Raw genomic sequence first — 14,819 nt, 5'->3', positions numbered from 1 at the left:
CTTTGTACTCGTGCCATCTGACTTGCGGGTGCATTTCTTGAACACTCGGTAAAGAGAGGGGTGCAGCTGTCAACCAATTATCATTTGGTAGTGTGTTGGCTCTGATGGGTGGGAACATGCTTATGGGTCCTGGCAGACACAGGCATGTTGTCAGGGTCTGCTGGGAAAGTCTGGCAGTCCCCTGACAAAAGCAGCTTCAAATTCCACCTATGGCAGAATTTCACCCATTCCCCAGGGAAGGCGGGGGTAAATTGAGTCCGAGTGGACATTGTTCTGTGCATCCATTGTTACAGCCATAGTGGCAGCCATAAAGTAGTCGGTGCCTGTCATGAAAGCAACCCGAGGGGTGCAAGGGAGTTCGCCTGACCTGTCTTTATGCTTTGTGCTTTAGTGCTTTGTGGACATGAAGAAGGCATTTGACTGTGTTCCCGGGGATCTTTTGGGGGTTCTTCCAGAGTATGGGGTACCGGACGCACGAGAACAGGTGGTTCCCTGTTTGAGCTGTGTCAGAGTTGCCGGCAATTGGTCGGATTTATATTCAATGAGGGTTGGACTTCACCGAGCCTGCCCTTTGTCATCAATTCAGATCATAACCTTGAGTAATTTCTAGCCAAGGTGCAACCAAGATGTTGAGTGGTCCAGATTTGTGACAACGGTTTGACGTTTCGGCTTTTAACAGATGATGTGGTGCCGTTGGGCTTCATTCATCCGGGATCTCTCACCGGAATGGTTCACAGCCAAGTGTGAAGCAGTTGGGATGAGAATCAATACTGCAAATCTTAAAATTGTTATCCTGCCCAAAGTGGAGGACTCCAAGTACATTAAGGGTCTTGTTCACGAGTGAGGGAAGAATGGAGCATGAGGTTGACAAGCAGTGGTGAAGAAGGAGCTGAGCTCAAAGGTGAAGCTCTTGATCTTGATTTATGTTCCTACCATGACCCAGAGTCCAAGAAAACAAGATTCCAGATCGTAACCAAAATTATATTCTTTGGCAGATTTCCCTAAGAGATAAGGTGAAAAGCTTGGTCATCAAAGAGGGGCTCAGATTAGAGCTGCTGCTCCTCCGCATTGAGAGGAGACAGATGAGGTGGCTCGAGGACCTTGTTCGTATCCCTCATGGACACCTCCCTGATACGTGCTTCTGAGAGAAGGCTCCATGGACTACCCAGGACTTGCAGGAGAGACCTTACGATGACCCAGGAAGAGCTGGACGAGGTGGATAGCGAGAAGGGAGTCAGTGTTTCCCTGCTTAAGACACACACACACACACACACACACACACACACTCACACACTCATCTAACTCCTCCCTCTGATCACATCAGTGTGCTGTGAGCTGCCCGATCTTTGCCCTAATCATTGCAGTGGATATTCTGACTGGACGTGAACCACCAGAGAGTCTACATTCATGCAGGTAGGTTTTGTTTTGTTTTATCTGAAAATACACTACTCACACAAATGTAGGGATATTTGGCTTCCAGGTGAAATTCATAGGAAATGTAAAAAGTGCACGCTACAGTTAGTTTTTTTTTCATGTGAGTAGTGTTTACCAAGGCATTTGTTCGAAGTAAATTTGCCCCTTGGAAGTAACAAAGGGTAGCAAAGTGTGGTTTTCTTTTAAAATGCTCTTCAAAGACAGGAAAACGTTATCGTCAACTGATGTTGCCGCAAAGGAATGTCCTGTTTATAAAGACCGATCCAGTAGATTTAGGCCATTGACATTCTGCCAGGTTGAGCGGCTGTAAGTTTTCCGAGTGTATTGTTGTATTGTTAGGCTTTGTTAAGAGACTTCTTTTGCATATTTCCACTTCGAAACAGTTTCTTCTCCACGTGAAGGTATTGTGTGGTTGCACCGAGACACCCACTGAATGTTTAACTTGCATGTACTGTACATAGGATGCCTTTCGGAGGAGGGAACAAGTGTGGCTGCTGCCAGAAGACTGTCTACTTTGCAGAGGAAGTGCAATGCGAAGGAAAGAGCTGGCATAAATCCTGCTTCCTGTGCAGTAAGTCCATCGACTCAAAGATGATAAGTGTCAAGTGTCAGTGTGGAATTCAGAGGATTCTGGCAAGCAAATTTGTGCGTTGACACATCGGTGCCTTATATGGATATGCTGGAAACATGTGACAAAGTTGTCCTTTTATGGATGGGTAAAGCGCACACGCTCACCCTCGAGCACAGTGTTTATCTATGACACACAGTTGTTTTCTTTTATAATGCCACGGGCCGTTCACAGTGATGTAGGCTGGGTTTACACAGCATGGGTTCAGTGCCACAATTCATTTTGTGGCATAATTGGGATATTAGTCAAGCAGCATAAAGAGAAGGAAAATGATTGGAATCTAGATGGCCTCGACCAACAATCCATTACATATCAGACATCTGACGATTTGAGTGTAAACCCACAGATCAGACATTGTGTATCAGTTCCAGCTTGATGTAATCAAAATCCAGCAAGAAACTATTTGGTCGTTCAATGGATTATGACGGCCACTCTGAACAGAAATGAATGTTGGGTCCCATTCTTTCAAACACAAAGTTTTGATGGAAATGAGAAAACGTCAAGATATAAGATAAAAAGTCAATGTTGCAAGAACAATTGACATAATGGTGAAAGGAGGGGAAAAGTGCAACTTTATGAAAATTTATTGTGATGAGAACGAATATCAGCAATCAACCGAAAGAACTGGCAGCCCTCAAAATATGACGATTTGCAGCATCGTTTTTTGGGGTTTTTTTTTTTTACAGGGTTAGTAGATCTTTGTTCATATATTTTACTCCGAATCATTACATTTCCCATGTTGCTTTGCGCAAACATAGGAATTTGTAAAAATAAATAAATAAATAAATTAAAAAGTCAATTAGCATCATGAGCAAATTTTACCTTCACCATTACTCCCCCCGGAGTGACCGTAGCAACGCGTGCAGGCAGCCATAAAAAAACTGTTAGGTGTCCAGACTTACAGAAAATTAAATAAGCTCCAGTGTAAGAGGATACGCCGTTGAAAACACAAGATAAAGATCATTTGCATCAACACAGCAGACCGCAGTGGAAGTGGTGGATGTCATGGCTAGATGGACAAAATTAACTTATACAGTCCTTCAATCACTCCGTTTTCCCTCCACTTCAATTCGGTCGCCATATTTTTTTTTCCCCCAAGATGGCGCCCGAGTAGGCAGCCTTTGGCAAGCGCTCTTCAAGAGCCTTGCTTTTTTCTTCTTTTTGGGTGTTTTTGTCTTTTGTTTTGTCACATGTTGTTTGTTGTTTCATCGTGTGGACCTGATATGGACTGTTTTCAGCGCTTTTTGGCCACGACATTCGTCAAAGGAGAAGTATCTGTGCTTGGTGGTTGCGCCTTTTCGGCAGCACGCCTGTACCAGCACAGATTTTGATTGGGAGGAATGTCGGCGCCATTGACTGTCGGTGCTGGACAGACCTGGGGCGCTTGTGTTTTTTGCGCCAGTAATGGGCAGCATTTTTCACAACCCCGTTTTGTTCAGTGGCTGTGTCGGCGCTGTTGGACAGTCGGCGTTGGTGCGGCTGGATGGATGGCTGCTGAAGTTGAGGATATGGAGAGAGGAGCGTAGGCGCAGAGTGCCGATGTGTATTTGGAACCGAGAATCGCGGCTTGGAATTGAAATGGATTTCCATGGGACAGGAGAAGTGAACCATCTTTTTTTGTCAATGGATGCTACAGCTTCTTGAAACTTAGCTTGTAGCCGACGTGTGCACATTTTGAGCATGACGTTTCTGATCCACTGGTTAAAGGACACTTTGATTCTCTCCTCTTTCTTCTCAAACTGCTTCAAACAACAAAGCGTGTGGCGGAAAAGTGGTTAGAACTGCATGACTGTCCGTGTTTTATGTTATGTGTTGTGTTTATTATTTTACTTTATGTTAACTGTTTTGTTAAGCGCTTTGTTACAGCTGCCGCTGTTGTGAAAGCGCTATATAAATCAGCATGTATTGTATTGTATTGTATTAACTTTTTCCCTACGTCCAATTCACTCCCGTGACGTGGCTGCAATGGGTCAATTGGAAATAGGCATTAAATCGGAATCTGACACTTGGACATTCAGTGTAAATGCAGTATTTGAAACATTTTAACGCCCCTCTCATTACAAGTGGTGTGCAAGAAGAACCTGGACAGCACAACGGTGGCCGTGCACCTGGACGAGATCTACTGCAAGTCATGCTACGGCAAGAAGTACGGGCCAAAAGGTTACGGCTTCGGCGGGGGTGCAGGGACCCTCAGCATGGACACGGGAGAGGGGCTTGGAATTACGCCTCCAGTGTAAGATGAAACCTAAATGAATTGTATGTATTATTGTTTATGTGGAATGAATAAAACCATATCACACAGCATCCTTTTAGAAGTCAAGAGGTGTCGCATAGTAAATAAAGCCCAAACAGCAGAAAAATTTGGAAATTAGAAGATATTATTTGTATTAGAAGGGTAAAATCTTAATTGATCTTATAATAAAGTTGTCACATAAAGAGAGAAAATGAAAAAAAACAATAAAGTGGTAATATTCAAAGAAATGTCTCAATTTTATGACATTACAATTATAACATGAACAAAGGTTATACAACAGATGGCTAATTATATCGGGAAAAAAGCATTACACAAAAAAATCAGTTTAAATGGAAAAAAAGTTAAAGTTAAAAAAAGTTGCTAAAATGTAATTGTCAACTTTAAAAAAATGTCTGACAGCATAAAATTGCATTATTATATATATTGTCATAATATCACAAAAGCAACATTTAAGTAAGTTTTGGACTATTCTCGTAATATTACCCAATATTTTCTTGACAGAGAAACTCCGCATCATCCCACCAACAACCCCAACGCCTCCAAGTTCGCCAAGAAAGCTGGTAGCTCCGATATTTGTCCACGCTGTGGCAAAACGGTCTACGCGGCGGAGAAGGTTATCGGGGGCGGTAATGTAAGAGAAATCTCTTACTATTTTATGACAATTAAAATGTTGTGTTCAAGATTGTATTTGACAATTTCTTTCTCTCCCAAGTCATGGCATAAGGGTTGCTTCCGTTGTGCTAAATGCGGCAAAGGGCTGGAGTCCACAACTGTCGCAGACAGAGACGGCGAGATCTTCTGTAAAGGTATTAAGCCATTCCCGGCCCAATCTTTGGAGATTTTGGCAAACGCAACACTTCCACTACTAGAACTAGTCATAGTAACGGTACAATAGTAAGTAAGAGATTGAGTTATTTAGATTTGCTGAAAAGCTGGTCATCAACATATGTGTCCCCCATGCTGACGCCCACTGGAGTTGGGCCCATCAGAACTTGAAGGGCGAGGAGGCAACATACATGGCAGCCTTAGCACGTCTTTGAGCCTCTGGAATTCTGCAGCCCCCTGAAAATGGCCCATCACAGATACCGTGAAAGGTCGAGATAAAAATACAAAGAAAAAAAATAACCAAACTCCCCCCGTGTAAACTAGCCTTAAATGTGTCAGTCAAGGATTTGAATCGCTCTGTATTATTGGCCTGCTATGTGTTCACAGGTTGCTACGCCAAGAACTTCGGACCCAAGGGTTTTGGTTTTGGTCAGGGTGCAGGAGCTCTGGCTCATTCCCAGTGAAGTTAAGTTTGTCTACATCAGGGGTGTCCAAACTTTTTGCCAAGGGGGCCAGATTTTATGTGGTAAAATGTCGGGGGGCCGACCTTGGCTGACATTCTTTACATTGAACAACAATATTGTTCAACAAATTTTAGTAACCCAGTCTGTTTCACATTTCCATTTTTATTTTAAATTCAACAATCTTAAGATTTTCTTTTGGTTCATTTGAAACAGGTGTATCACATGCAACTGCTTATTCACTTGACTTTTTCCTAAACAGAAGTCTCCTGAGTGCAAATTGATTGATTTGAAACATAAAATGTATCACCATGCCTTTTCAATAGTCACAAAACCTTTGACTCGAACAACAGGGAAATGAACAAGCAATACACATATCCACAACTGCAAGGATCATTTGAAATATGACATATCAGTCAATATAAACACGGAGTGATGTCTTGTTAACTCGTGAGTGATTCCCTCTAGTGTCTAAATGCTATTACTCATTTAGTGAATGCTATTACTCATTTAGCCACTAGAGGGACTCTAGTACTCTATGAAACATCACTCACCAGTCTACGAGACCTCAGTCAATGCAACACGTGTTCCATTGCACCCAACCTGCGGCCCAGACGGCACTGATTTTATGACAGGGGCCGAGGCCCGGATGAAATTTGACCGCGGGCCAGATTTGGCCCCCGGGCCGGACTTTGGACATGCCTGGTCTACATCATCAGCTAAGCTGCTTCTTTCCGTTTATCACGCAACATCATACATCATACAGCTACAATACAATACAATACAATACATGCTGATTTATACAGGGCTTTCACAACAGCGGCAGCTGTAACAAAGCGCTTTACAAAACAGTTAACATAAAGTAAAATAATAAACACAACACATAACATGGACAGTCATGCAGTTCTAACCACTTTTCCATCACACGCTTTGTTGTTTGAAGCAGTTTGAGATGAAAGAGGAGAGAATCAAAGTGTCCTTTGACCAGTAAACTACACTAAAAACAAAGCACATTTTTTACAGTAACAAATATTCCCAATTATTGTAAATGTTTGTGTGAATAATGAAGTCATGTTACTGTTTTGTTTTTAGTTAGACCCTTATAACGCACAATTTAACCCTTAAGAGTTTTTTCATTAAAATGTTCAGTTTTGATATATCACCATTTCGAAAGGTTGTCATTTGAGAATGGTTAATGATAAAGGCATAGTGTATTTGTTGCTTGGTGCAGTTTTGCTGATTAAGGGGTTACGTGGGCTGTTTGCTGCAGAATGAACAGAAAAAAAATTACATGAAAAACACATTTTGATGTTATGAGAGAAAAAATGTTTTGACAAAAAAAAAAGGGTTCAAGAGAAAAATTGTGCGTTGATAAGAAAGGACACACAATGAGAAAAATAGCCTTCTCTAAAAAGGCACCATTTTGAGAGAGCCATAATATTTAAAAGAAACATATATTTTTCACGTGCAATATTTTGGGGAAAATATGGTTTGTTGTTTCTTTTTTCACAATATAGGCCAACAAAATTGTGTGTGAAACATGCACTAAAGATCATTATTGTAAGATTGTAAAGCACTGTAGGTATGACGATTAAAACAGACTTTTTTTCTCCGAAGAAGATTACAACCCTCTCGATAGTATGACTTTATTTTGGTCACATCATTGATATTCTTTTCTTTCTTTTTTCAAAGTGACCCGAATACTCCTTTTTTAGATACGGACCAGTCGCTATGAACCTGTAGAACCTCTGCTAACAAATAAGGGGAAAATGATGCTTCAAGATGTTTCATGAGCCAATTGTTGTCTATTTTTGATTCCTCTAGATGGCACTGTTGATGAAAAGAAATGGGTTTCAGAAATGCCGAGACGGTTGTACTTTTAGCCAGATGTTGAATAGGGAGTGCTAGCTAGAGGTCTAAATAAACACAACTGCTTCATGATGCATCTTGAAGCTTCATTTTCTCATCACTACAGACAAAGCAAAGAATAATAAAAAGAGTTTAGAAAAAATAACCCATGATATCACCATTTCTTTCAAAGTAACAAACTTCACTGCCAGCATGTGTATGAGAAGAATAAGAGCAAACATAAAGAGGTCAATCGCCACATACAAGCACACTTGAACTTTATGGATTTTGACATTGTTGCCTCTCGAACGCCAGCTTGGTGAGATGCAAAATAAAGATCCAGTACCCTCATCACTGCCGCCTGTTTTATTGTTGATGGAAGTCATGTGTGTGTGTAAGGGCGGCCCGGTAGTCCAGTGGTTAGCACGCCGGCTTCACAGTGCAGAGGTACCAGGTTCGATTCCAGCTCCGGCCTCCCTGTGTGGAGTTTGCATGTTCTCCCCGGGCCTGCGTGGGTTTTCTCCGGGTGCTCCGGTTTCCTCCCACATTCCAAAAACATGCATGGTAGGCTGATTGGAGGCTCTAAATTGTCCCTAGGTGTGAATGTGAGCGTGGATGGTTGTTCGTCTCTGTGTGCCCTGCGATTGGCTGGCAACTGATCCAGGGTGTCCCCCGCCTACTGCCCGAAGACGGCTGGGATAGGCTCCAGCACCCCCCGCGACCCTAGTGAGGATTAAGCGGTTCAGAAAATGGATGGATGGATGTGTGTGTGTATGTGTGTGTGTCCGCCTGTGCATTCAAATCGAGCGAAAGAGGAGGGACAAAGGCGGGCGTGGGATAAATATCCCGTCTGCTCTTCTTCCACGCATCACTTGCTGTGTGTCACGTCATCTTCCAAAAGAGGTAAAGGTAAGGGCTAAAAAAAACTCTTTTGTGCTTGAAATAATACAATCATTGGGTCAGTTTAAGCGGGCATTTGATTAAGAATGTTTGTTAGTCTTCAAATATTTTATTGAAAAAAATTTCAAACATTTTGCTTGTTACATTACATTGTGACAATGGAGTTCGGGATTGGCTCAACGTATTTATAATTAAGTCTATGGTGACTGAGTTAGATCTGTCATCTAACGTCTGCGTTGACTGACTTTTTAGGAAGCTTAAAGCATTCCTGGAAGAAGGAATATTGTTTAAAATTGTCAGTAATTGCTCCCATGTTGCTGTATCATGTCTGCCATCACTTGGCTGTTTTTGGCTAAGGCGAGAATGCAATGAGCACGACAACAGGGGGTGTTCCAGGGATGGTTGGTCAGTTGACAGCTTGATATTACCCAGCAGGCCTTTTTTACAACTAACTCACACTAATGCGAGCTAAGCATACACATAAAAAAAGAATCACACGTACGCTAAGATCCACATGTGAGTAATTCAATAAATACTCGCTGGAGGGCGGCCCGGTAGTCCAGTGGTTAGCACGTCGGCTTCACAGTGCAGAGGTACCGGGTTCGATTCCAGCTCCGGCCTCCCTGTGTGGAGTTTGCATGTTCTCCCCGGGCCTGCGTGGGTTTTCTCCGGGTGCTCCGGTTTCCTCCCACATTCCAAAAATATGCATGGCAGGCTGATTGAACACTCTAAGTTGTCCCTAGCTGTGAGTGTGAGTGCGAATGGTTGTTCGTCTCTGTGTGCCCTGCGATTGGCTGGCAACCGATTCAGGGTGTCCCCCGCCTACTGCCCGGAGACAGCTGGGATAGGCTCCAGCACCCCCCGCGACCCTAGTGAGGATCAAGCGGTTAGGAAGATGAATGAATGAATGAATGAATCTATGGTGACTGAGTTAGATCTGTCATCTAACGTCTGCGTTGACTGACTTTTTAGGAAGCTTAAAGCATTCCTGGAAGAAGGAATATTGTTTAAAATTGTCAGTAATTGCTCCCATGTTGCTGTATCATGTCTGCCATCACTTGGCTGTTTTTGGCTAAGGCGAGAATGCAATGAGCACGACAACAGGGGGTGTTCCAGGGATGGTTGGTCAGTTGACAGCTTGATATTACCCAGCAGGCCTTTTTTACAACTAACTCACACTAATGCGAGCTAAGCATACACATAAAAAAAGAATCACACGTACGCTAAGATCCACATGTGAGTAATTCAATAAATACTCGCTGGAGGGGGGCGGGAGTTCCATTCTGGGAAAAGCCAGACATGCATTAATGCGGTGGAATGTTTCTGAAGTGGAAAGTGTATTAAGATCCTTTGGGGGCCCCCCCAAAAGGTGTTATTTTTGTCTTTCAGGGTCAACTCAGATAGTCAAGATGCCGGAGAAAGTGTAAGTGTTGTGTTTGGCGTCTCTCATCTGTGTTTATTTTTAGATCCTGATTAGGAAACAGAATCTCTGCCGTAACACTAAATCCGTTGTTTGTTTCAAATGCTTCCATTATAGGCCCGAGGTAAGACTTTAAAAGCCGCGTTCGACATGTTCAACCGCGCCGATTCGTTTGTGATGCATGCGCCCTTCTTGATTTCTGCAGAAGAAATCTAAAATATCAGCTTCTCGCAAGCTCATGCTGAAGGTGAGGCTTCAATCTTGTGTGCGCAAATACGAAAGTAGTCAGGTATTTCAGTCAGAGTTGTTGTGCTGCAGAGTTTGATGGTGGCCAAGGCCAAAGAGGATCTTGAACAGGAGCTGGTGGAGAAAGAGAAGCAGAAGGAAAAGTACCTGGAGGAAAAAGCACCCCCGTTAAACATCAACTCAATGAGCTTGAAGGAGCTGCAGGTACAAATACCTCAAGATGCCGCTTTTCCCTTAATTTTAGTTTGCTCTTTAGAAATTTTCAATTCTTGACAAGTTTAGGTTGTCCATCCCTATAGTTTTATTTTTAAAATATGGTAGCAATCGCACAATATTTCCAGGACGAGTTTAAAACTAGCCCAAACGACAGTTTCTTTTGTTCTCGAGATTGTTTCCTACAACTGATAGTATTCGTGGTTAAAGTTTGGAAGCGATCCAACTAAATCTCAAAGACTAATTTGAATTTCAAAGAATCCTGGAAAGGGCCAAAATGAACCTAAATTGCAGCAGCAAAGCAAAATAAATTCTTGCACCTTCTGCAACGTGGGTTCTGGAGATTATTTTCTGCCACTAATCATGTTCGACATATCGAACAAGTTCCATGTTCCGAAGTTTAAATAACTTCAGGGGCTGAATTTTGGAGTGACGTGACTATTTGTTGTTTTACTGTATTTTACGAGATGCCTCCTGCTGTGCTGTCTGTTGAGGGCTGGTTTTCAAGAGAGGTCTTTTGATAGTTTTGCATTTTATAGCAAGTAACCAAAAATCACCTTGTCCTTCGGTCTTGTCACACACCTGCTGAATACCCTTATGTCACTGGTGTCAAACTCATTTTTGGCGTGGGCCACATTTTAGTGACCGTTTCACTTAGAGGGCCGTTATGACTGAAACCATATAAAGAAGTCAAGAATTACTGTTGATTTAACTAGTATTTAAGTTACCATCATGAGGGGTTTGATCACAAGAAAATGCTTAGAATATCTCTCTCATTTATTACAAATGAGAATTAAAAATGTTGGTAGACATTTTAGAAAGGATCATGGAAGTTGACATGTTGGAGCTGCTCTGGCGGGCCACATAAAATGATGTGGCGGGACAGATCAGGCCCCAGGGCCTTGACTTTGACACCTGTGCCTTATGTGATAAGCGTCTCGACAAAATCCATAGCGAATGGAAAAGGCCCTAAAATTGCCATTTGTGTATTCAGGCAGTGACATCCTTGTCATGTCTTTGTAGAAGCTATGTGAAGAACTCCACTCCAAAATCGACGTGGTGGATGAGGAACGATACGACATCGAGGCCAAAGTCAAGCACAACACCAGAGAGGTAAATGCCACACAGACAATGTCGATAGTGATCCGTTTGTTCAGAGTTCTTCTGCTGTGTGTTTTAGATCAAAGACCTGAACATCAAGGTTGTGGACCTACGGGGGAAGTTCAAGCGACCCAACCTTCGGCGGGTGAGGGTCTCGGCCGACGCCATCCTACGCTCGTTGTTGGGCTCCAAACACAAAGTGTCCCTGGACCTGCGAGCCAACCTCAAGTCGGTCAAAAAGGAAGATACGGAGAAGGTCAGTGTGCGAGATTAACAATGAAAAAAAAAATCCCCCCAGCTGACTGTGTCTTGTTCAGGAGAAGACAGCGGAGGTGAGCGACTGGAGGAAGAACGTGGAGGCCATGTCGGGCATGGAAGGCCGCAAAAAGATGTTTGACGCCCAGGGTCCTCCCCAGTAGATCTTGTAACAGAAGAAACCCTCTCCATTCATTTCAGTTCAGCAGAAGGTGATGCAAAAACACTCACTGAGCTTATGTCAGTGTGATCGCTTCCATTGCCTACCCAATAAACACGCAGCACAAACTGAGCTGGTCTTTTGTCTTTTATGGCAAGTCATTCAAAGTCACTCTCATTCTCCACTCACACAAGATGACAGAAACGTGAGTTTTTTCACAATATAGAGTTGCCCGTCTGTCTCGTATATACTGCCACACTGCGTAAAATTATTGCCCCCCACCCACGCCCATTAAGAAGTGTTCTCTAGCTTCTTATAAAAATCATTTCTTAAAGCAATATGCAGGGCCAAAATTCTGAGGAAAATCCAACCTTTGAAGTGAGTGGGGAGGGAAGGTGTGTGAGTGTATGTTTTTGTGTGTGTGTGTGACTCGTTTCCATGTTTTGAGGGGACATAAAATTGAAAACACAGTCACCTCTTGGGGACCATTTTTCTCATGGGGACAAAAAAGCAGGTCCCCATAAGAATAACGTATAAAAAGCATCAGAGGGCTGCCCTGAATGTGCCTGTGAAGTTTTTATTAAAAACCCACAAGTCACCATTTTTACTGATTGTGTGTGTGTACATGGTGCTCAGCAGCCCCCTACATGGTTATTCGGTGCTATTGCACTCTCTCCTCCACACACACACACAATTCGCATATGCCACGCCCATTGGTCCCCTAATGGAAGGATTTTTACAACAAGTGTGACAGGTGATTTTTCAATTAGTGATCATCAGAAGCAGTCTGCAAAGCTAGAAGATGGCAGCACAAGACGCAAAAGTTAAACGCAAGGTAAGCAATTTTCTAAGAATTCACAAGTTATTTATTTGTGTAATGTTAAATATGTACATATTAAAATAAGACTATTGTCGCTATTCTCTATGAATTAACAAGCATCGCGGGCGACACTCCCCGATTGTAGGCCAGAGCTTCCCCCAGTGCTTTATTTTATTACGCTAATTGGCGACTGAAAAAAAAAGTAATTATAGTTTGTACATGTACAACTAGGAGAAGTCTTCTCCTTTCTAAAAGACAAATGTATTATAAGCATTGAAGCTCGGGGTATTTTTTTTCGGGTAGCACGCATCTCAGACCTAAATAAGAGCCGGGGCTAGGCTCGTCTCGGGGCTAATGGCCGAGTCTCGGGCTAACGGCTAGCACAACGAACGTGACAACGAACGAGCGGTGACAATTCCTTTTTAACTCTTTTTTTAAACGCAGTTTCAAAATCCATTGCGCGCTCGCGCGACGAGCGAAGCTTGTGTTGATTTTTGTCGCGTATGGCAAGTAGCGTAGGTGATGGAAACAAGCTAAACAAAACGTGGGCTGCTGAGATCGGCTACGGCTACCGCTAGGCTAAAGCTAAATGCTAAACACTCAAACGCCACTGCCAGTCTCTCTGCTCTTTCTACACATTATATATAATGGAGTTTACGAAAAAGTTCAAGCTTAAGCATTTCAGCTAATGTATCGTTTTGGTAAAGTGAGATGAGCTATATATATAGAGTGCACGCACACTCTTTGTTAAACAGTAATATTTCTAATTGTGAAATTCCAGATTCAAAGAATATGAAATAAATGAATAAAGGACAATTCTTGCACTATGTTCCTTAGTTCTGTAATTAATTTGGACATATTTAATATTGTTAAAGTGTACATAAAGAAGTAAATATAAAAGTATGAAATTAATATATAAAGAACATTTCCTACACCAGGTGTCACCAACATTTGAGGGTGAGAGCAACTTCATGTGTACCGATTGTGTGAAGGGCTACCAAATTGATACACGTCTGAAATAACATATTTGTCCAAAATACCTTCAATAATATGAGGATGTGTTATTTTTAATACTTGATGATTTAAATTGTCAGACTTTGATCGTGTTTCGAAATGTCTCACAGTACTGCCAATGTTTGCATTTTTAAATCATAATTTCTACTAGCAAATCACAATGTCCAGGCACTGGCGGGCTACTCAAGTGGTCTTCACGGGCACCATGTTGGTGACCACTGTCCTACACTATGTTCCATAGTTCTGGAAGTAATTTGTAACTATTTAAAATTGTAAAAAGTATACTTAAAGTAAATATAAAAACATAAAATTTAAAGAACAATTCCTGCACTATGTTCCTTAGTTCTGTAAATAATTTGTCAATATTTAATATTGTTAAAAGTAGGCTCCAGCATGCCTGCAACCCTTGTGTGGATAAGCGGTTTAGTAAATGGATGGTATGGATGGACAGTATACTTTAAAAAATAAAGTATACTGTTTTAATATTGATATGGGATTAATAAAAAAGTATTAAAATACGTTGTGCAACCTCTCATGTATTTATTTAACACGTCTTTCAAAACTAGTGTTTTCCCATTCAAACTGAAAATAGCAAAAGTTATTCTGATTTAGAAGAGTGGAGAGAAAAACCTAAAAATTACAGACCAATATTTTTCCGACAAAAATTCTAGAACAACTATTTGCACGCAAACTTTACAAATAGATTGCAAAACATAATATTTTAAGCAAATATCAATACAGTTTCAGAGAGGAAAGGGCAACATATAAGGCAATAATGGAAATTGTGGAAGAATCGATCGACCAGTATCACACGGACTTGCCCCAAGTCGATTGCGAGCGGTAGAATGGGGGTGAAAAGATTTGTTGTTCATTGTGGCATGTGTGCGTGCATATGCACTTGTGTGCATGGTTGCAGACTGCCTTGCGCGCATATGAGTATGCTTGCATGCTTGCGATCGGATTGATAGCAGAAGTTTGGTCGCTTCAAAAGTCAATCTTCGGTCAAAAAAGGTTGGACACCCCTGTTATCAGATGTTTGGCACATAAATGGTGTAAAAGCTATTTATATGACAGCCATAGCTGTTGTGAAAGCACTATATAGATAACTATGTATTGTATATTAATATATGCAGTTCAACAATTTCAAATCAAAGAAGTTGAAGCTGACTCCCTAAATTTATAAAGATCAAGGTGTACAACTCGACAAGTTTTTGTACTTCTATTTCCTTTGAGCATGTAA

At 41.9% G+C, this 14,819-nt stretch overlaps 2 protein-coding genes across 2 annotated transcripts; both read left to right on the top strand.

Annotated features, from left to right (window-relative positions):
* The first annotated feature begins 1,264 nt into the window (after positions 1-1,264).
* Positions 1,265-7,804, top strand: csrp1b (cysteine and glycine-rich protein 1b). Its single transcript, XM_052075311.1, has 7 exons — positions 1,265-1,413; positions 1,896-2,005; positions 4,127-4,295; positions 4,818-4,947; positions 5,029-5,122; positions 5,529-5,625; positions 6,318-7,804. Exons 2-6 carry the CDS (start codon positions 1,897-1,899, stop codon positions 5,603-5,605), a joined length of 579 nt encoding a protein of 192 aa, XP_051931271.1. The 5' UTR covers positions 1,265-1,413; position 1,896; the 3' UTR covers positions 5,606-5,625; positions 6,318-7,804.
* A 1,814-nt stretch (positions 7,805-9,618) lies between these two features.
* tnni1b (troponin I type 1b (skeletal, slow)) lies at positions 9,619-11,877 on the top strand. The gene is made up of 6 exons (XM_052075320.1): positions 9,619-9,773; positions 9,888-10,017; positions 10,089-10,220; positions 11,253-11,342; positions 11,410-11,586; positions 11,648-11,877. Exons 2-6 carry the CDS (start codon positions 10,009-10,011, stop codon positions 11,747-11,749), a joined length of 510 nt encoding a protein of 169 aa, XP_051931280.1. The 5' UTR covers positions 9,619-9,773; positions 9,888-10,008; the 3' UTR covers positions 11,750-11,877.
* Positions 11,878-14,819: the final 2,942 nt, after the last annotated feature.

This window comes from Hippocampus zosterae, chromosome 9 (genome assembly GCF_025434085.1).
Source record: "Hippocampus zosterae strain Florida chromosome 9, ASM2543408v3, whole genome shotgun sequence".
NCBI classification, from domain to species: domain Eukaryota; kingdom Metazoa; phylum Chordata; class Actinopteri; order Syngnathiformes; family Syngnathidae; genus Hippocampus; species Hippocampus zosterae.
The sequence above is the reverse complement of the archived record's forward strand: the minus strand, read 5'-3'. Positions and strand labels throughout refer to the sequence as shown.